At 40.0% G+C, this 23,745-nt stretch overlaps 1 protein-coding gene across 1 annotated transcript in view; it reads left to right on the top strand.

The window, feature by feature from the left end:
- LOC130546901 (potassium voltage-gated channel subfamily H member 2-like) overlaps window positions 1–23,745 on the top strand; it is a 128,213-nt gene that overhangs the window by 8,117 nt on the left and 96,351 nt on the right. The window contains exon 2 of the mRNA XM_057322430.1: window positions 4,008–4,238. Coding sequence (XP_057178413.1) covers window positions 4,008–4,238 — 231 coding nt within the window. The remainder of the gene's footprint in view (window positions 1–4,007; window positions 4,239–23,745) is intronic.

The following is a 23,745-nucleotide window of genomic DNA, read 5'->3' as shown; positions in this document are numbered from 1 at the left end:
ACTTAACATTGCGCCCAACTTTGGCGGGTCGTAGCTCCGAGTGAGGATATCGTAGAAACATGAAAATAATACACGATTTGAAGAGGCTCTCAGGCTCTGTAAGAACATCACTCACAGTGGGGTGTAAGTTGTACCCCTGGGGTGTAAGAGCCTCCCAAAATTTCCCAATCACAGGAAGCATGCCCATATAAGGCGTAAAACGTCCCGTGTTGAATATCTTAGCAGTACAACCACTTAGAGACAAGGGGGTGGGCTCATTTGACTCAGGCTACCAATCAGTGTCACATGATCATTATGAAGATATTAAGTCACGCCCATAGCAACCATTTACAGCAACCTAGCAACCGATCCCATAGACTACCATTATAAAAAGTCCATATGGATATCTTTGCAGAACAGTGTCGTAGAGATGAGGGGGTGGGCTCATTTGACTCACACAACCAATCAGTGTCACAGGATCATCTTAAAGCTATTAAGCCACGCCCATAGCAACCATTTACAGCAACCTAGCAACCGATCCCATAGACTACCATTATAAAAAGTCCATATGGATATCTTTGCAGAACAGTGTCGTAGAGATGAGGGGGTGGGCTCATTTTACTCATACAACCATTCAGTGTCACAGGATCATCTTAAAGCTATTAAGCCACGCCCATAGCAACCATTTACAGCAACCTAGCAACCGATCCCATTGACTCCCATTATCAAAAGTTCATATGAATATCTTTGCAGTACAGTGTCGTAGAGACGAGGGGGTGGGCACGTATTACTCAGGCAACCAATCAGTGGCCCAGGAATTTCACGAAGCCACGCCCATAACAACAAAACATCTTAACTTAGCAACCGTTTAACAACACCTACATCTCTTCATCAGAACATCATAGAGAGATGGGGGGTGATTCGTTTCACTCATAGCTTAGAGTCTAATCAATTAGCACATGCTAAGCCACGCCCATAGCAACCAATCAGGTTAGCCTAGCAACCGTTTAGCAAAACCTATATCTATGCATAGGAACATCGTAGAGACATGGGAGTTGGTTTGTTTCACTTGTGGCTTGAAGCATCATCAGTTGGCAGATGCCAAGCCACGCCCATAGCAACCAAACACATTAGCCTAGCAACCGTTTAGCAAGACCTATATCTCTGTATCAGAACATCTTAGAGTCATGGGGGTTGGTTAGATTCATTAGTACTTAAAGTGTCATCACCCTAGTGCCGAGTTTCACGGTTTGCCATGAAAGCATCACTCACAGTTTCTTTAGAAAATGTACTATCTAGTTTTGTTACTGTGGTTCCGTTGCTGTTGGTGTATGTCGCTAGCCATAGCATGATACATTAATTGTGGCATTTAAAATAGCTAAATATTGATCAAATTTAACCAAATATTAGTCAAATATTTTGGGCGGTTTTGTGTGCGTTTGGGCGGGTTTTGGACCATTTTTGGGCTGGAAACTTTCAACTCTGTCTGGCAACACTGGTTGTCACAACATAGTGAAGTTTACCTAATGAACAACAGAACAAAATATTTTTGTTGGCTGAATATAGATTGGTTATTTAAAAAGAAACAAATGTATTTGTGTTTTACTACAAATGTATGTGTTTTCTGCCTCAAACAGACCAAACCTTGATCAAATAACTGTTTAAGCAGTTTGTGTTTTTTTGTGTTTTCATTTATACCAGTTTTGCCGTTGGGTCATGCACTTACACCTCAACAATGGTAACAAAAACCATCATTCATTAAAAAACTCTAAACACAACAGACAACTAACAGTAGAAATTATATTAAAGCATAAATTAAGCCAGCAAGAACTAAAACACTGATCTTTAAAAGAAAAACAAACACAGAATTGAACATGCTCAAATGCATCTTGGGAACTTTCAAACTCTTGCAATATTGTTTGTTCAGAATACACTGTGTTGTAAGTTGGGCAAACTTTCTGACTCATTTTGGCCAAAAACTTGAGAATCTAAGTCCAGTCAACAAAACAATCTTTGTTAGAAACATGTTTAGGCTCATTTTGTTTAGTATATGCAAAACGATCATTTGGCTCCTTTTACAAAAAATTTGATGTTCAAGTTACTTATTTATCTTTGTAGGGAGAACATTTTGCAAGTTGGATTTTTTTTACAGTGTATTGCATAGTATAGATATGATACTACATTAGAGTACTGTATTATTTTATCATGCCAAGACCTTGAAATGATTAGAAAACATGCACTTGTGTTTCTGTCGTGATGTGGTTTGCATTAACCTGATCAATATTTGACAAACTGTCCATCTTACTGGCCATGTGATCCTCCGTATTAGTGTCATTTATTGCCATAAACCACAGAGCACAGATTTACGAGTCTGTTTAGATTTCTTCTACTGACAGGAATGCTTTTAACGGTCGACTAACTGAAGCACAAATGTATTTTTTTTGCTGGAAATGGAAGTCGTTGCTTCCTCTCAGGAGAAGACTGTGGTTGACCGTCAGATGGATGTGAGGCATTTCTTACACAGAGTTAAAAACTACATCACTGTGTCCTAATGGAAAGATGCAAGAGAAATGTGTTAGTGTTGTGTGTTTTCCTGTAATGTTGTGGTCAACATTCAAATGGCTCTCTACGTGTTTTCGACTGCTAAATTTATTGAGTGAACCAGTTTTTAACCACATGGGTGATTCCATGAAAATGTCAACCTAACCATGAAAAAATCTCACGGTTTTTACTATGCTAACAGCACCGATTTCAACATTTGGTGGTTCAAATACTCATGTAAGGTCTCTTTCCAAGTTTTTAAAGCATTTGGTTATTTTTAGCGCATGATTTTCTATAGTCAAGTAGGTGCCATTTTCAGGATGGTCACATCCATAACGGTACATATTCCTCATAAAATAAAGTGACTATTTTATGTTCTATAAAGAGGCATCTTTTCTCCATTTGTTGGGTATATTTGCTTCAGGTTCTTGCATTTTAATTCACAGAAATCCCACAAAGTTTGTCGTCTCCCGAAAACATGTCCTTTTTTGTCACATCTATAACGCATGTTTATTTCCCTTTTTTAAAATAGAAAATATGTTCATAGACTGACATTTTTCTGATGTTTAGACTCTATCAACAAGGCTTTAGTAAAATATAAACAGATGGTGCCATATATTCGTAACAAATACATTCTCTGAGCATTTTTATGTCACGTCCATAACGCTGGAATTGCCCACATACAGAGTTGATATACGGATCTGGAAGGGGGAAGAGACAGCCTGTCTAGGCAGATTCAACATTTCAAGGTGTTATGCAATTCTATTATATTCTGCACTTAAGGCTGGAATACACTACGAGACTTCAGATTTTGCCCAGATTTTCAGTTTGCCCTAGTCTGCAGATTTTATCGCGTAGTGTGTGATCCCCTGTTTTTCTCTGCAAACTTTCAAAAAGTCTGCAAGTGTGTGATGTCTAGTTTTTTAAAAATCTGTTCAGATTTTAAAAGCCGTGTAGTGTATTCCAGTCTTTAAATTCCTTTCCTTCTTTTGTCCCTTTATGCTTTTAACGGTCATAATTAAACAGTTTTTGAGCCTCTTTCTGGCCCTTGCTTGTAAACAGCCTGCTACCTCTGAGCAATACCATTTTCCTTTAGATTACGTCATTTGAGTTATTCAAGAATTATATTATCTAATTTAAGCATAGCTATTATTACTCAGCTAACAGTTTATTTAGAAAGAACATTTGATCATCCAAACACTATTAGATTGTCACACAGGTTTGAGTGTTTTCTGCTTTTGTTCACACATAAAACTATATAAACTCTTACAGAATGAAATGTAACTCTGTCTGCTGATATGATTGTGTTTCTCAGTTATGACTCTCATGAGAGATGATGGTTCTGTCTAACATTCTGCAAATGAATGTTTTTCAGGTGTTTTCTTCTGTTGAAGGTGCAGATGGCGGCAGCTCTGAAGTCCAACCTCAAACACCTCAAATTTGGCCAAACGTCAAAACCACCTCTGTTCTCTTTTTCTCTTTCACAGGCAGAAAATTCGTCATAGCCAACGCTCGAGTGGAGAACTGCGCCATCATCTTCTGTAACGATGGCTTCTGTCACATGTGCGGCTACAGGCGCGCTGAGATCATGCAGAAGCCATGCACCTGTAACTTTCTGTACGGGCCGCACACCAAGAGGCTGGCGATCGCGCAGATGGCGCAGGCGCTGCTGGGCTCTGAGGAGAGGAAGGTGGAGATCGCGCTCTACAGGAAGGACGGTAGGACAAACCCAGAGGATTATTAAACCATCCATCAGAGTTTCAGTATAGATACTTCATGGAGGAACTGTTGCTTTGTTTGTTCTAGTTGTTTGCTTTAAGAAATAATCTTTCATGGGTTTTTAATGCAGATTGTGGGACGCTGATCTTTTTTAGAGTTGAGGTCGGAAAGTTGGTCCATTTTTTAAGTAGCCTAGTTTTGGGTCTAGAGGTACTTTCTCCCTTTCAGTTTTCCTCAAGCAATGTCAGATTCTTTAATTAAACAATTTTAAGCCATCAATCAAACCCACCAGATGAATAAAAATGTAATTTGAAGCACGACATATTTGTTGAAAATTGGAAAAACTTCACAAACTGAAATTGAATTAGAAATAGTAGATAAATCTATAGATTATAAGTAGAAACTAAAATGCATTGGAAGTTTATTTCATATGTTTGTTTCCAATAACTGCCTTCTCAGATTTGTGGATTTTTTCACTGGGAAACTTCTTTTATACGCTGAAATGCTGTGACTAAAAAGCACTTGCTCTCGTTCGGGTGTTAGCCGTTGTTCTTTACTCTGAAATGGTTTCATTGGGAATCTATATTTGTAAGAGAACTCAAAGCCAGAGCGACTCAGATCCGTACTGTCGGTCATTATTCTGTCATTACTTCATACTGTTTGAGCTCAAAGTTTTACTGTATGACGGTAGTCGTTCATCAACACGGACATGAAATAATCATCTGTTAGATAGAGAAAGAACATTAACCGAGAGTGAGACGTAAGCTCAGAGAGTTTGTACAGGATCATGTTTGCTTACAGCTGAAGGTTGACGTTCCTTACGACTGGACAGCATCACTTCTCCAATCATAGTTTCCACTGTTTATACGTTCAGTCGTGTGTTTGGTGTTCATCTGGTGCCCGGCGTCCTTCTGCCCTGCGCTGACTAAAGACATTAGCATACCTTGAAATGTAACACAGATTAGCGTTTAATAATGACTCTGTGGTTGGACATTAGATAGTCAATGTTTCTCTTATTGACCGGATTGATAACGCTCAAAAGAAAAGTTCACCTCAAAATCAAAACTGTGTTATTTTTCACTCGCACATGTTTTAGGACCTCCCGGGGTCTTCGGAACACAAATAAAGATATTTAGGTGACATCCGAGAGGTTTCCAGGCCTCCTCACAAACATCATGGTTATAGTCAAGGTCCAGAAAGGTACTAAACCAAAGACATCGTTAAATTGGTCCATCCGCTCATAATGGCGACGAGAATACTTTATGTGCGAAAAACAAAACAAAATAACGACTTTAAAGGATATATTCACGAGAGCACTTCGACGCATGCGCTTTCGGTGGGGGCAGACGCCGGCGTTCTGACTGACAACCCAGAACTGCAACTCTGTGTTTACAAGCAGACGCACGCTGTATATAAGCTGATCTTCGCAAAATGTCTGATGATTTCGATATTGAGGAAGACTTGCACTTTTTTGCCCAACCGCACAAACCGAATGCGCATGCGTCGAAGTGCTCTCGTGAACACGCACCATAGACTGACAAGACAGTGGAGAATATATCCATTAAAGTCGTTATTTTGCTTTGTTTTTGGCACAAAGTATTCTCGTCGCTTCAAAACAATTCAATTGAGCCACTATGAGCGGATGGACCAATTTAGCGATGTGTTTAGTTTAGTACCTTCCTGGACCTTGACAACTACTATAACCATGATGTCTATGAGGAGGCCTGGAAATGTCCCTAAAATATCTTTATTTGTGTTCCGAAGACCCTGGGAGGTCTCAAAACATGTTGAATGTCATGTGGGTGAGTAAAAAATGACACAATTTTGATTTTGAGGTGAACTTTTCCTTTAACTTTGAAAGTCTGATGGTTCTGTTGTTTGAAACCATCTATTTAGCTCATTGTGTTTTTTCAGCCTGTTGATGATAGTTGTAGTATCTCCACATCCTGTGTAGCTCCTCTATATGGGGTTTATTATAGTACACACATATTATAGTATAAGTATAGATATTTATATATTTTTCCATTTTTTTCCAATATTAAACTGTAATGTTGATTTTCTCTTGTTTGCTTTGAAGGGACTTCCCCTTCTTTTATCTTTTGTTTCTGTTAGCTACTGACTCGGATGCTGTTATCTATCAGGAACATACACATACACACATCAGACCTCTGTTTCAACACTACAGGCCCAGATGACGACACGCACTTGGATTCTTATGTATAATTCAGGTGGAAAAAACACGTCGCTCCACAGCTCCAGAAGTGGGGATTCCGATGTTTCCTCATGAGGAGAGGAAAGCGTAGTTCTCTCTCTCTTCCCGTTCTCGTGCCGGTGCGATTATTCATCTGGCGGCCCGTGCACTGGCATTAGCCTTCAGCGTGATGAATGGCTCGCTTCTGCTCTCTATTGTCTGTCTCTGATCTGACCGACACTTCATCAATCACTACGAGTTTAAACTCAACTCCATTTGCATTAGGCATGAGAGAGAGAAAGTGCAAGAAGCTAATGCGTGAAAGCCAGACGAGTCGAGGAGAGCACAACCCCGCGCTTCACTGAGGGCACCGGTTACCAAATCCTCTTCATCCACTTCACCTGATGTTACATAAGAAACCTTTCGTTTTTCTGATGGATTTTCTAGAAAGTGTGAGGTCAGCTTTGAGACGTTGCCAGATGCTCTTAGTTTCGAACGTTTTAAAGCAACATTACAGAAAAACACGATTGAATCCAAGTTTAATTATATCTTTTTTGCAGTGCTCTTTTAATCTGAACCTAGAACAGTATTCATGCCTTTTGAGACCCCTCGGTGCAGAAATCCCACTTTCATGACCCCAGTGATGTCTTTTTAGCAGCTTTGTGATTTAATCTGTTGGTTGCGAAAGATCTAAAAATAGCCTCTTTCATTTCCTTAAGTAATGCGGTAAAGATTATCATGCACATACGGCTGGTGTCACTGTATGAGCACCTGCTCTTTAGATTCCACAGGTGATGTACTCAACAATTATAGCTCGCGTCTTAGAAAGAACCGACTTTGACTGGTTTAGAAGGGCCTTGTGACTCCTGAATACTGTTTACTTCACACATAAATCATATTTTTTGGTCATTTTGTCAAAGTTCTATTTGACGGAACATTGATGTTCCACTCATGTCTGTAGTCCACACAATGTGACTATTAAAGGAATAATTCACTCTAATATAAACATTCTCTTATAATTTATTTACCCAGATGTCATCCCAGATGTGCAGTACAGTGGTGCTCGGAAGGTTACATACACTTTGCATAATCTGGAAAATAAAAAAATGTAAACATTTAAGACAAATTTGTCGCTGTCCTTTGGAAACTTCAGATGTCCAGATTCACAGATTTTCAGGAAATGGAAGAAACACTGTATTTTTAAAATGATTAAATTCTGTGTTGTCAAAGTTGACAAGCACTTTTTAATCGTTTTTAATATTCACAAAACCCAGTGAAGGGTGACTAATAATAATGATTTACAGCAAAAATAAAAATCACAAAATATAGAGATACGAGGTTTCACTACAAATTTGTTTTTAATTTAGTGTTGTGCTGAACTGGTAATTTCATCACAGATGTTTATATAAAGTCCACAGCACAAAATAAAAATAAACAATAAATAATAAACATAATAATTGTAACGATGCCGGATTCTCCCTCATCAGCCACGCCCGTCCTCTACATCTTCACTCCCTCACAGACTGTCCTGCTAGCACTCCCCTGATTACTGATCATATGCACCTGCACCTCATTCACGGACTCTTTATATACCCTGCCTTATGTTCAGTTAGTTGTGGAGTGTTGTTCTCCTGCTTGGACCAAAAGCGCGACAATAATAATATTCATAAGTTAAATAATACACATGAAAACTGTCATTTAATTGTCCAGCTAATATCGTACAGTATTAAGAATCAGGTGTGTGTACTTTTGAACTGGGTTATTTTGAAAAATTATTGTGACGAGGGAGGCGGGACGAGAGCCGTGAGGAACGACACGAGGCCGGTGGCGCGAGTGATAATGAGTGTCAGCTGTGCGTTACACCGGTCAGCATCTCTCAAGGAGGAGCTCCGGAAGCATAAGAGGGGGAGCGACAGGAAGGCACGAGGAGAGAGGACCAGGCCTGGACATTGTATGTGTTTTAGTTATGTTTGTGTAGCCCTTTACTGTGGTTTATGCTTTGTTTGTTTATTTTATTAAAAGTTTATTTAATGTTCGCCGGTTCCTGCCTCCTTCCTCCCTTATACTTTGAACATTGTTACAATTATGTTATTCTTTTGTGTTAACAACAATATGTATTGTTGCAACTGTTTCTTCAGTTAACGTCATCATAATGCCATGTCAGTCATATTCTTATATGGAGGTGAACATAGACATTTATCCAAACTACTTTAAACCCGTTTAATTTGTAAATATAATTGATTGCAAATACAATTCTGTTTTAATTTGAAAGTTTATCAAAGATGTCTCTTGTGGAATAATCCTCTCATTAAGCCACATGAAAATACAATTTCATGGATGGAGGGAAACACTGATGGCAGGTACATTATTTCATCTTTCTTTGGCAGGTATAGGGAAAAAATGAGCTTACAAGCCACGACCCTCACAAGCCAGGACCTGTTGAATAATGACTTGGCCCTCATTCAGCGTGACACAGTTATTGATTAGATCTGTGACCATCAGCGTCCAGAATTGTCGACTAATCAAATGTGAATAGAGTTATTAAGAGGCCAGGAGAGCATCTATTGTGAGTGGTGAAGAGCTTACACAAGCAGTTTCTGTGCTATTGTTGAATGAGAAAGCCCAAGCGGACGCTGACATCTCTAGAGAGCATCCGCTCTGACAACAAACATGTATCATATCATCCATGTAAAACTCCCGCCGCCTCTCCCGGGTTTCTCCTGACCTTTCCTATTCCCAGAAATAAATCTCTTTTCTCCGTCACGTTTCTCGTGCAACTTTCTTCTTCTCTCTAAGATGTGTAAGTGGGTTTTGATGTAACTCTTCACGGCTGTGGTTTGCTGATGTTGTGTTTTATCAGCGGAGAATCTGTAACTGACCGTTCTTTTGTGCTTTCAGTTGTGCTGTCAGGAGAACCAATCGACAGCATGATTGAAAAGTCACCCAGTTTATATTTTGTCTGAGCCAGTTACCGTCCATGAGAAGATTGAGCTTATACTACAGAGGGTTCTCAGACTGACAGACACTCTGAGAGAAAAGATCCGACTTTAGATTTGGAGCTTCAGAGCAGATCCCAGCGTTCTGATCGCAGCATCAGTGTCTTCACGCTGAGCACAGGAGAAGACGACGAACCCCTGGAGATCCACTCAAAGCTGGAGGAGAAAACACGACCGGTCCTTTACTAGGTTTTAGAGACACAGTATTTGTTTAATAGCACATACAGTATATACTGTTATCAACGCTTCACTTCATGTGAAAATGACTTTATTATGAATTTTCATGAATTTGTGATTGCTGGATATACAAGACCTGACAAAGATTAATTCGTAGTAGAAACGAATCAATGTATGTGAATTACATTCATTTACATTATATTTTAAATTGCATTAATTTTGTTGTGTTGTGTGTCTGCCTCATTTGACACTTACGCATACTCATACACACCTTTACACGATACACACACGATCATATGCGCAAACACACACATAGGCGTAATGATTTTTGCTATTATTAGATTTTCAAAAAATATTGTTCTGTACAATTTATAATCTTTTTTGGCCGTGGGGACCATAATTGAGGCACGAGTCACAGGTCCCCACGACTAGGTGTGCATTCAGGTTCAGGTCCCCACCGGGATATAAAAACAAGGTCACACTCACAACCACTCTCACATGCACACATAGACAGTACACACTTACACAATCTTTCACACGCAGGCACACACACACACTCTCTGATCTCATCACAAATGACATCACTAAGCTCTTCTTGTTTTGAAGGGACAGTTTATCATCAGTTTCTCATCATAGTCTTGGTAAGATGTTGTGAATGGTTGTTAAATGGTTGTTAGTGTGGTTGCTAGGGTCTTCTGGGTGGCTGTTACAAGCTGGCTAAAATCCAACATTAAAGTGTGTTTGTGTGTTTGTCTCTCCCTGATGTTTTAGATGTAGCTTTAGGCAGCCCATGTCCCTCTCTTTTTTAATAAATGAAACACAACCGTGTGTCGCTGTACTGTATGTGAAATCCCTCTCCTGCTGTTTATTTGAATATGGAAAAATATCCTGAGCGAAGTCAAAGAGTGTGAAGAGCACAGCTTCAGTGAGGTTTCTGCCAGCGTCAGGTGTGATGTTCAGCAAATCCCACTGAAACATGTTTCTCTGCACCATTGTTCCTCTCAGCTCATGTCATGCAAATCAGATGCGAGTTTCTCAACTTTTTATACGAGAATGAAACTTCTTTCATTTATTTTTGAAATCAGATTGAAATATGTGTTTTATGAGATGCGCTGCTGTTTGTAAGTGACTCTGCAGGTTTATTGCGTGTAATGTTGAGTGTTCTTTCATGTGAAATGTCTGGACAGACGTGTCGTGAACTTTTTACCTCGAGATGTGATAGTGACCCGTGAATTTGTATAAGCAATAGATAAGTCATTGTGTAGTTCAGTATTTGTTCAGAGAAACCGTGATGACCCTGATCTGTGTCTGGAGTTTATTAGAAACAATCCGCATCATGTCTTATCGATTGGAAGACACTGATCCTCTTCTTCTTCTTTTCCTTTCGGCTGTTCCCTTCAGGGGTCGCCACAGCGAATCATCTGCCTCCATCTCGCCCTATCCCCTGCATCCTCTTCTCTCAGACCGACTACCTTCATGTCCTCCTTCACTACATCCATAAACCTCCTCTTTGGTCTTCCTCTTGGCCTCCTGCCTGGCAGCTCTAACCTCAGCATCCTTTTACCGATATATTCACTCTCCCTCCTCTGAACATGTCCAAACCATCTCAACCTGGCCTCTCTAACTTTGTCTCCAAAACATCTCACATGTGCTGTCCCTCTGATGTACTCATTCCTGATCCTATCCATCCTCGTCACTCCCAAAGAGAACCTCAACATCTTCAGCTCTGCTACCTCTAACTCTTCCTCCTGTCTTTTCTTCAGTGCAACTGTCTCCAAACCATACAACATCGCTGGTCTCACTACTGCCCTGTACACCTTTCCTTTCATTCTTGCTGGTACTCTTTTATCACACAACAGACCTGACACTTTTCTCCACCCATTCCAACCTGCCTGCACACGCTTCTTCACCTCTTTTCCACACTCCCCATTACTCTGGACTGTTGACCCTAAGTACTTTAAATCCTGCACCTTCTTTACCTCTTCTCCCTGTAGAAGAAGACACTGATCCTCTAGACAGCATCAAATCTCATTGACAAACATACATGTCATCCTAATTTATCATCTGTGGAACAACACTGAAGAGTCATACGTGTGCTGTTTAAAGTGAATGATTCGTGTAGCTTTAGTCTCAGTGATGTCATCAGATCTTCATCAGTATGATTCTATTGTGAATTCCAGGGTATTATACAGACAAACACTAAAGCCGCGGTCACACTTGACTTTTTGTTCCATTGACTTCCATTCATATGCATGCGAATGCGACAGACCAGAAACGCAAGCCCGTCAGAAGATATTTCGCTGCGCAAAGTTCAAGATTGCGGAACTCTGGCCTGTGAATTCGCGTCACGTGAGAGCGTGAGACCAATAGAAGATCAAAACGTCACAGCGTGACCTCTCGGTACAGAAATGCGAAAGATGGAGGAACCGCTCCCGGCCATTTTCGCAGCACCGTCCGAACGAATTTGGCAAGCTCAAAGTCTAGTCCAGGGGTGTCCAATGTCGGTCCTGGAGGGCCACTGTCCTGCAGAATTTAGCTCCAACTTGGCTCAACACACCTGTTTGGAAGTTTCTAGTCTGCTTTGTGAGACCTTGATTAGCTGTTCAGGTGTGTTTGATTAGGGTTGAAGCTAAACTTTGCAGGATACCGGCCCTCCAGGACTGACTTTGGACACCCCTGGTCTAGTCTAAACACAGATCTGTGTTTCATATGACAGGTCATACTGTAGCGATCGCTTCACGCAGGTCTGCATGCTTGGAGACCCATCTGAAGATTTCATCAATTACACGAGACATGAGAATAAATATGACAGGTGCAGCCGAGCATCTTCAGAACTTTCTCAGTGGTCCGTTCAAAGGCTGATTGTACTTGACTCGGTACACTTGTTTTAAAGTAAATGTGTTTCAGACTGTCAGTTTAGCAGGAATACATTATTATGACCCTAAAGACAGTAACTGAAGACTTGATTTATATGATGCAAGTTGTGTGAAAACCTTGCAGAAAACATCTCTCTTTCTCTCTGTGGTGTTGAGCGGGTCTTTTGTGTCTGAGAGAGAGAGAGAGAAATTCGCATGTTTGTTATTTCTGTTGGGCTGTATTTTTAGCTTCTCTTCTCACACACAATCAAAACTTCAGGTCACAGCAGACCTGACCGCTGGTGTGTCTGTGGTTCAGCCCGTCTTTTTCTACCCTGCATTGTCCCGAAATCCTGCATGATGAAATATATGCCATGGTCAGATCTGTGAGTTTTGTTTTGTGTGGCATTGACCAGCTGAAATTGGAATTGTAAAGCCTTTCATTCAAAACAATCATACTTGTGGGTACGTGTTTTAACTAGGCTCCGTGTTGAATGAAATGAATGAACCGTGTGTTCATTTGAGTCTGATTTACTCATGGGTTTGATGTCTTTGGTCAGTGAGTTTGGTGGCATCGAGTTTGTCAGTCATTAGGTTTGATACACTGTTTTTAAACGCATGAACACGATGCATTCCTCATCTTTAGAAATAAGACCAGAACCACCTAATTATTATATAATTCCTGAACATGTCCACGCATGTAAACGTTATGCAATACACACACATGTGATACACGGCAGATACCTGCTCGGTTCAGACACGATACCCATCTGCTGCGGGAATCCTGTTACCTTTCACACACACACACACACACACACACGCACACACACACACGCACGCACGCACGCACGCACACACACACACACACAGGGATCACATGAGCCAGCCGTGGAAAATTCCCTGTGGTCTTGGGTTTCTCATTTGCATGTTTCTTGAATTGAATTATCAAACCCCTGATCTCATACAACATTATTTATTCCATAATGTGATTTTCCTCACATTGTTTTACTTCAATAAAATATTATTTTTTTAGCCTTCTTTGTGACAGTATTTTTGTCACGCTCTGTACCTGTGTTTTGGTTTGTTTCCTCCCGGCTGTTGTCCCATGTGCTGTCACGTGTGCGGTTTTGTTGTGGTCCTGTCATCTCTCTCTCGGCTGGGCAGCAATCAGCCCAATCAGGCCACACCTGTTCCTCGTTTCCCTTTTCCTATTTAAGTCCTGTCTTTTCTTTCGTCCTGCGTGGGGGTATATCCTTGTGTGCTGTTGTCATTTTTTGGCTGCGCGACTTGTGTGGTAAAGACTGGTTTTACACTTTGTCCAGGACCCTCAGTCCTTCGCCGTCCACTGTTCCAGCAGGCGCTAGGAGCACTCCGCTTTTTTTCTGTTCGCCCCGTTTCTTTGTTTATTTTGTGAATAAACCATTTCCTCGTACTTTCCTGCATCTGCGTCCTTCTGATCCGTGACCATTTTTGGCCATGACTGTACTGTACATACCCAGAGGAGAGGCTGTTCTTTCAAACCAGGGCTGCGTTTCCCAAAAGCGTCGTAAGCCTACGTCGATCGAAGCTTTATTGGTGTCTGAACATTTGCTGGAGTTCTGTCACAGTTGTGTGTTCTTTAATCAAAGTCTCAGATGTTTCTCCCATAGTTGCTCAGGAGAAATAAAAAGAGAATCGGAGAATGTGATCATGTAAACACATGAAGAGTCTGGAGGTGGAAATGAATGCAGATTGTAGAGGTGAAATAATCTGGATTCGATGAGAAATGTTTGAGTAGATTTTGAGATCTTCAGTAATATTGACTTTTGATGGCAGACTTGACAAATCTGAGCTCAGTTTGACACATTGTTGACATCTCTTAACATTTGTGAGATTTCTGACTTAAGCAAAGGTTTCCGTATGCCCTCAATTGAGTCTCATTCATGTTTAGGAAAATTAATTGAGATAATAATGAAAGAGATCTCAGCACCTCATTTCTTACTTATGTTGTTGTAGTTAACAGTATTCAACAGATGGTGAGTTTTCTGCTAGAATATAAAGTACGCAAGAAACTAAATGAATAGAGGATTGTCAATCATCACATAAGTAAAAATAAAATGATAAATGATAAAGACTGTGTTTTACATTATGTAAATGAGTGCAGATGAAGAGATGTGGTACAGGACAGGTGGTGTAATAGAGTGACTCTGTTTGCGCACTAGTGAGGGTGTCACATTAGGGCACATGAGAGAAGAGCTGCTAATGGAGCCCTCACAACCTGATCAAGACCCGAAGAGACCAGAGAGAAACAACATCTGAAAACACATCCGCTGTTAATGGTGCATTGAGAGAATGAGACACACACACATCGAGCAAACAGAAGAGAATGATGGAGACTGAGAGCGAAAACGCAACTGTCACTTCTAAACAGATTTGACCAGTCAGACACTCATCAGTGACTGCCAGTCAGTTTTAGTCTCTTATTCATCAGTATGTGCATTTTTATGGGTGGTGATGAATGACGCAGAAATGAATGTATTCAAGAAGCTTTAGACGAGTGGCACACGATCAGAAAGTTCCCTTCTCTTAAATTTAGAATGATTTTTAAAACGTAATTGTATAGTTATCATTATGTATAGTATGCATTTTATATAAAGGCAAGTACACACTTAATTCACTTTATTTACGCTACACAAGCATCTCTGTCAGGTGGTGAAATACTCGACGTAGGAGCTGCCCATGAGGACTTCTCCATTGGCAGCGGCGGATTAACCATATGGGCAATTGGGCGAGTGGACACCAAGACTTAAGGGGCACCAAATAAACCAGCAATACAAAATAAAAGTTTAAATGTACTTAAACACGTTTTTTAAGACTTAAGTCACGCATCTGCGCTAAATAGGCGTGGCTCCGTGTGCGGGAATGCCCCCCAGTTTGAGATAAAAATGGTTCTGTCCCCGCACTTTTCGACACACCTCCGCCAACATTCTCGCCCATGTTATCTGGGGCATGTTCGAGATCAAACCGGTGCGCAACGTTTTGCTACGGTTTCCGGTTGAACGACACGTTTCCTGGAAACTGTTCGCAACGGTGTGCAACAGGGTTTGAGATGCGTTTTCTCTTGTTTGGTGGGTGTGTCAAGAATGTCAGCTCAATCAGCAGCAACATGTGTATAACCCACGCGGTATTAAAGAGACAGCTGGCACAATGGGTCCAAGTAAAGTCGTTTAAATGTGTCCGCTGCAGATATTAGAAGATATGTATTTTGCAGTATTATTAAACACATATTTATTCCGATTTCATCAGGCTCCGAAAATTCTTCAAAAAGAACACAAAGAATGGCCTTCTCAGTTCCCATAGTTCAACACAACAGGGTAGGGCTGTGCAATTAATCGAAAAGTAATTGTAATCGTCAATTTTAGCTTCAACAATTACAACAACAATTACAACAATTACAAAAACCAAATAATCGAGGTAAAGTGATTATTGTGCCACATTCCATTTTGCAAGGATCCTCTCTTTTCTCGTGGTATAAATCCACAGTGCACCCCCTTCTTTTACAGTGGTTCAGCTGTGCTATTTCTTTACATTTATTTTTCAATTGAATTCACAGTTTAAAAGCAAAGTTATTTATTTTCTATGTTGTTTTAAAAGTTAATGAGTAATCATGTTAAATAATCGTGATCTCAATATTGGCCAAAATAATCGTGATTATGTTTTTTGTCATAATCGAGCAGCCCTACAACAGGGTGTTCAAACGCACCACCGTTTCCTTTAAAAAAAACGTTTTGCAACGTTTTATAATCAAATCTATGTAACAAACCAGGGCTGCGTTCAGCCCCGGTTTGTTACATAGATTTGATTATAATACGGTCAGTTCTGGTCCTTGATTCTGATTGGCTGAGCGGAGTTCTAAGCCGTTATAAAATACCTCAATATATAACGGCTGACCGCACCACATAGCCTAAATATCATTTTATTTACTTTATTTTATGAAACCTTGCTAAGCATATGGAATAACTGTTTTATAAAAGCAATAAACCCCGCGAAGCAGTGGGTTACAGTGCATTTTATAACAGCTACAGGGTTTTAGGCACTCCGCTTCGCGTCGTGCCACAACGCCCTTAGCTGTTATAAAATGCACTGTAACCCACTGCTTCGCGGGGCTTATTGCTTTAATGAACTAACATTCGGCCAATCACAAGTGAGTGTTATTAGGCGAGTCGTCTTTCGTGTACACTTTAAGCTTCAAACAGATGGAAGTGGGAACGGTGCAGAGCGCATTGTTGTAGCGGCAACTAAAAATGCGGGGATTAGCACTGATTAATAAAGGTATATCTATATATGTGTGTGTGACCCTGGACAACAAAACCAGTCTTATGGGTAAATTTTTTCAAAATTGAGATTTTTACATAATCTGAAAGCTGAATAAATAAACTTTCTATAGATATATGAGTTGTTAGAATAGGACGATTTAAAACTCTGGAATCTGAGAGCGCAAAAAAATCAAAATATTGAGAAAATTGCCTTTGAAGTTGTTAATCAGGGGCACTGCGGCAGACCATCCACTCACAAAAATAAAGTTTTGATATATTTAAGGTAGGAAATTTACAAAATATCTTCAGGGAACATGATCTTTACTTAATATCCTAATGATTTTTGGCCTAAAAGAAAAATCGATAATTTTGACCCACACAATGTATTTTTGTCTTTTACTAAAAATGTTCCCGTGCTACTTAAGACTGGTTTTGTGATCCAGGGTCACAAATGGCATGCGTCAGAAATAAGATGTTATAGTGTCGATAATGTATGCTAATAGTACGTGGAGGTAATGCCACTATTTAAGGTCCAAACCTGCGTTTTAAAGTGAAAGTGAGAACGGTGTCATCACTATAGCAATCAATTCATATGTGTCCTTTTATGTTATGCAAATCTGTACATTGTTCCATTGTCCCCCTAATGGGAATACATAGCCTATATGCAAACTATACATAGGTTTTATATATATACAGGTTTCCAAAGGAAATGCAAAATTGACTTTCATCAGAGAACATAACTTTGGACCACTCAGCAGCAGTCCAGTCCTTTTTGTCTTTAGCCCAGGCGAGATGCTTCTGATGCTTCCTGCTGCTGACCAACTTTATGGAGATGCAAAGAAATAAACATTTGAAATATATCAGTCTGTGTGTAATGAATGAATATAATATACAAGTTTCACTTTTTGAATGGAATTAGTGAAATAAATCAACTTTTTGATGATATTCTAATTATTTGACCAGCACCTGTATATGTATATATATATAACCTATGTCCCTGTACCCCCACTTTGTGGCACACACAACATTTACACCTGTTAAAAAAAATTTGTTAGTGATTTTTTTTCACTACATCAAAACAATAAATGTAACATTACAACAGAAAGCAGGTGCCCTTAACTACAGTAGGCCTAATTGTTAAAAGTACTTGATGAAAAGAGTTGTTTTTTGTGTTCTTTTCTACAAAAGTGTCATGTTAATGTGTAATTCTTGTAAAATAGTATATTGTAAATTGCTGAGTTTCATTCCTATAAAATCTTTTCATTTATAAATCTTTTAATGAGTGGATTCTTTCATGTGGGTGGATGGGGGGGCGCCTCTGGGGTTGTTGCCCAGGGTCACCATGAGGTCTTAATACACCTCTGTCCATTGGTATGTTCTCTTTGGGTCTCAGCCAATCAGATGTGAGTAAAGTTTGGATGTTGGGTGAATTTTTGAGAAGGCTGGCGTCTGTAGCGTTTATCTCAAAGACAATCCGTTTGGTATAAGTGATATTCTACTATGTCTTGCCTGCTCTTATCATCCTGAGATGACCTGATGAACTCACACACGAGTCATTGTGTTGACCGCTCACAGTCATCACTTTCCACATTTTGCTCTCTCTCTCTCTCTCTCTCTCTCTCTCCCCCCTCTCTCTCTCTCTCTCTCTCTCTGTCACTTCCGGTGCGTGAGCGGTTGAGTGTGAGCTGACGGAGTGTTGTGAGTGCGAGTGGAGTGCTGTGAGTTTGGCTTTTTTCTTTTTCTTTTCCTACTTTTCTGTCTTTAGTTTGTGGTTTTCTTTTTTTTTGGTTGTTTGGGCCGCGTGGTTTCCTTTTTTGAGGGAGCATGTCGGCCCCACGCAATCAGAGTTTGAGTTCACTCACGCGGCGCCATGCAGTTAAGGTGGCGTCCGCGGCGGGTGTGGAGGAATGTTGCATGGCCATTGGCGATGTAGTGGGTCACGAGAGTGTGTTATCTGCTTCTAGAATGAATAGTTCAATGGTGGTTTTTTTGGATAGTGTGGATAAAGCCAACGATTTAGTCGAACATGGAATTATAATTAGTGGTGAATTTGTTTCTGTTCTCCCCCTCTCAATGCCAGCTAAACGAGTCACGCTGTCTAATGTTCCACCTTTTGTGAGCGATGATATTTTAACAAAGGCCCTATCCCGATATGGAAAGCTTGTATCCCCTATCAAAATGATCTCCATAAGAAGCGAGTTGGCTTCTCTGAAGCATATTGTTTCTTTCAGGCGTTTTGCTTACATGATCATTCACGATGATGCCGAACTCGACATGACCCTTAACTTTCGTATCGATGATTTTGATTATGCCGTTTTTGTTACTACTGCGAAGTTTAAATGTTTCGGATGTGGTCAGTCCGGACATTTACGTCGAAATTGTCCTGTTAAACTCTCTGAGAAAGAAGTTAATAATGTTGAGAATACGAATACGTCTGATATTACTGAAGCGGTGTTGCCAGAGGCGGGTTTAGCTGCGGCGGTGACGGCAACAGGTTGTCTCGCTGAGACTGAGGCTGGGCCGTCATCGTCGCGTGAGAGTTCGTGCACGGCACACACTGATACACATTCAGAGACTGGTAACACACATTTAGAGAGTGAAGCACAGAGTTTTGATGTTTTGGATGAAGGAAATGGTACTAAAGTTGTAGAAGATAATCCTGTTTTTATGGAAGTTAACTGTGAAATGGTGGAAGAAGAGCAGATAACCTTTAAAGTACCCCTGAAAAGAGGGATAAATAGTAAAGGATGTGAGGCCAAAATGGCTAAGAAAAGCGAAGAGCAGGAAGATGAGGAGTTGGATACAGGGAGTGATGGCGAATCGTCTGATTCCAGTGTGGCACTTTCACAAAGTGAATTTGTTGGTCGTAGCTATGGGCTTGATGATATCAAGTTATTTCTTAGATCAACTAAAAACAAAAGAGGTGTATGTGTGCAAGAGTACTTCCCTGACCTTAAACAGCTAAGTGATAAAACAAAAAGACTAATGGCAGAAGGATACTTTACAAATAAAGAAATGTATCGTTTAAAGAAAATTGTGAGGAATATCAGTGTTATGTTGAATAATGACACCGTTTAATATGGAAAGTGGGATATTTTTTGTTTTTTGTTTAATTTCTCACTTCTTAGCCATGAGTGAAGTCCATTTGGCAACACTGAATGTTAATGGTGTAAGAGACATTACAAAGAGAGCGATGTTGTTTGAATTAATTAAACAGAAAAACATCGATGTGGCTTTTTTACAAGAAACTCACAGCGATTTGGGGAATGCTGCTGATTGGGGGAGAGAATTTGATGGTGTCTCTGTGTTAAGTCACAATACTTCTGTAAGTGGGGGGGTTGCTATTTTGTTTACAAAGAATTTTTGTCCCTTTTCATATGATGTTGAAGAAATTGTTAAAGGAAGACTTTTAAAAGTTAAAGCTATTGTGGAAGACCATGTGTTCATTTTTATTTGTGTATATGCTCCTACTGCACCAGTAGAAAGAATGTTATTTCTAGATACATTGTGTTTGACTCTTCAAAATGACTGTTCTGAAAGTTTTTTGTTCATTGGTGGAGATTTCAATTGTACTGAGCTAGATCTAGATAGAAATCATATTGAGCCTCATCTAGCTTCACGTAAACGTCTTATTTATTTCATAAAAAAATATGAATTATGTGATATATGGAGGTTGCTTAACGGAAATGATAGACAATATACATGGACGCACTCACGTGATAATGTAATATCTTTAGCTAGGCTGGACAGATTTTACTGTTTTAAACATTATGGTAGTATTCTTAATAAGTGTTACATTACACCAGTGGGGTTCACTGATCATAGTATGGTACATTGCAAACTTTTTATGAGTGCAACAAAACCAAAGAGTGCATACTGGCATTTTAATACAAACCTGTTAAATGATACATTTTTTAAGGAATCTTTTAAATATTTTTGGGAAATCCATAAAACAATGAAGTGTTTTTTTAAATCCTTGCAACAATGGTGGGATATAGGTAAAGTTAAGATAAGACAGTTCGTTCAGCAGTACACTCTCAATGTCACTAAGGAGTTGACTCGTTCTTTGGAGCTATTGGAAAAAGAGATATCTGATTTTCAACAACTAGCTCAGTCTACTGGTGAGCTACGTTTTTTGAAAGCCTGCTCTAAGAAGAAAGCCCAGTTATCGGATCTGCTAGGTTATAAGACACAGGGGGCTCTGGTCCGCTCACGTTTTCAAAGCATTGATCAGATGGATGCACCGTCCAAATATTTTTTTAACTTGGAGAAAAAGAATGGGCAGAAGCGTTTCATTCATGCACTTCGGTCTGAAGATGGAACGCTGCTGTCTGATTCTGCAGATATTCGGAAAAGAGCAGTTCTATTTTATCAGAACCTTTATGGGAGTGAGCTCAAGACAGGGGGGTGTACAGAAAATGCTTTCCTAGACAGTTTACCAAAGGTATCAGACGATGCAAATGGTGACCTTGCAAGAGGTTTGTCTCTGGAAGAACTTTATAAGGCCCTGCAAAGCATGGAGTCTGGGAGGGCACCAGGAGTGGATGGCCTCCCAGTTGACTTCTATAAGGCTTTTTGGATAGTGATGGGTGAGGATCTGCTAGAGGTGCTCAATGACAGCTTGTCGGAGGGCAGGCTGCCAGTGAGCTGCCGGAGGGCAGTAATCACTCTAATACCTAAGAAAGGGGATCTTACGGAGATAAAGAACTGGCGCCCTGTCTCACTCCTTTGTAGTGATTATAAACTGCTCTCCAAGGCATTGGCTAGCAGATTGGCTGGTGTATTAAATCAAGTCATCCACCCGGACCAGACTTACTGTGTCCCTGATAGATCCATTTTTGATAACATCTCTTTTATTCGCGATATTTTTCATGCTTGCAAACTGCTAAATTTAGATTGTGGGTTGATTTTTTTGGATCAGGAGAAGGCTTTCGATAGAGTTGAGCACTCTTATTTATGGAGTGCTCTATCGGCTTTTAGTTTTTGTGAGAAATTTGTTGATATGATCAGAGTACTCTATTGTGAGGTTGAGAGTGTGCTTAAAATAAACAGTGGCTTATGTGCTCTATTCAGGGTTTTTAGGGGTATCAGACAAGGTTGTCCCCTGTCTGTAATGCTGTACTCTTTGGCCATAGAGCCACTACTTTTACAAATAAGAAGTAAACTGTGTGGATTGTGTTTACCATTTTGCACTAAAAAGTGTTGTGTGTCAGCTTATGCAGATGATATTGTTGTATTAATAAGGGGGCAAAGTGATGTACAGATTTTATTTAATTTAATTGAAAATTTTGAAATGTTTTCCTCTGCCAAGGTTAATTGGAGAAAGAGTGAAGCTGTACTGCTGGGACAATGGTCTGAAGGAATGCCTTACTTTCCTGATGGACTGACCTGGGGTAAAGGGGGTGTTAAGTATTTAGGAGTACACTTAGGGGATGACTCTGTAATACAGAAAAATTGGGATGGGGTTTTGGAAAAAGTTTAGAGTCGGTTGGATAAATGGAGATGGTTATTACCAAATATGTCCTATAGGGGCCGAGTTCTTGTTGTCAACAATTTAGTAGCGTCCTCACTATGGCATAAGATGGCCTGTGTGGACCCTCCACCACGGCTCTTAGCTGAGGTTCAAGCTGCTTTGCTGGACTTTTTTGGGATGGTTTACATTGGATCCCACAAGGCATTCTATACCTCTCCAAGGAAGAAGGTGGTCAAGGCTTGATCCATATTCAGAGTAGATGTGCTTCTTTCCGTTTGCAGTTCCTGCAGAGATTTCTTGATGGCTCGACCAATTCTGGATGGCGCGCTGTTTGTTGTATTATTTTGCGTTCTGTTGGAGGTTTTGGTTTGGATAAATCCCTTTTTTTGATGAACCCTGATAATTTGAACTTGTCAGGGTTACCAACCTTTTACAGAAATCTCTTTAAAGTGTGGAGTTTCTTTCGTGTTCAAAAGACTGAGAACTTGTATTCAATTCACTGGCTGCTCGAGGAACCTTTGATTTCTGGGGCTCGATTGGATGTCACCGAACATTGCAATCTACCTGGGATCAGTTTTCTATTACAGAAATCCAAACTGTTCACCCTGGGTCATCTGTTGACTGTAACTGGACCCCACTTTGAAAATGTGGAAGAAGCCTCTAAACATCTGGGGCTCAGGTCTATTCGTTTGTTCACCCAATTTCTGAACAGAATAAAACTTTGTTTAACAACTGATGAAGATCACCTACTGAAAGATTTTTTTACAGGGGCTGGTGTTATTGATGCTAACGATCCTTTTCCATGTTTAAACGTTCAGCCCAGGTTTGCTGAAAGCACAAGTTTTTTCTTAAAGTCCTGTGAATATTTGTCACTAGATTTTTTAACATGTGAAGGTAAAAGACTGTACAGGGTGTGTGTTTTGGTTTTTAATAAGAATGTTCTTGAAAAAAAAACTGATTCGCCATGGCGCTCTGTCCTCAAACTAAGAGATGACTGTAAACCTGAATGGAGATCTTTATATAAGCCACCATTGTCAAAGCGTGTAGGAGACATGCAGTGGAGAATTCTCCACGGGGCGATAGCAGTAAATTCTTTTATTTCAGTGTTAAATCCTGATGTTAGCTCTACATGTCCCTTCTGTCTTCAAAGGGAGACTGTGTTCCATGCTTTTTTGTTTTGTTCTAGATTAGAACCTTTGTTCCTTAGACTAAAAGATTTGTTTTGGAGTTTTAAGGAAATGTTTTGTAATGAGACTTTTATTTTGGGTTTTAAGTATTCACAAGAAAAACGTTGTACTTGTCAATTGATAAATTTTATCTTGGGTCAGGCAAAAATGGCTGTATATATCAGTAGGAAAAACAAAATACAGCAGCAATGTAGTGATGATGTGAACATTTGTTTTCAAGCGTTGATAAAAGCCAGAATTCTTATTGATTACCGTTTTTATAAGGCCATGGATGACCTGTCGACTTTTGAGCTGAAATGGTGCAGTTATGGTGATTTGTGTACAATATGTGA

Source organism: Triplophysa rosa, linkage group LG23 (genome assembly GCF_024868665.1).
Source record: "Triplophysa rosa linkage group LG23, Trosa_1v2, whole genome shotgun sequence".
Lineage (NCBI taxonomy): Eukaryota > Metazoa > Chordata > Actinopteri > Cypriniformes > Nemacheilidae > Triplophysa > Triplophysa rosa.
The sequence above is the reverse complement of the archived record's forward strand: the minus strand, read 5'-3'. Positions and strand labels throughout refer to the sequence as shown.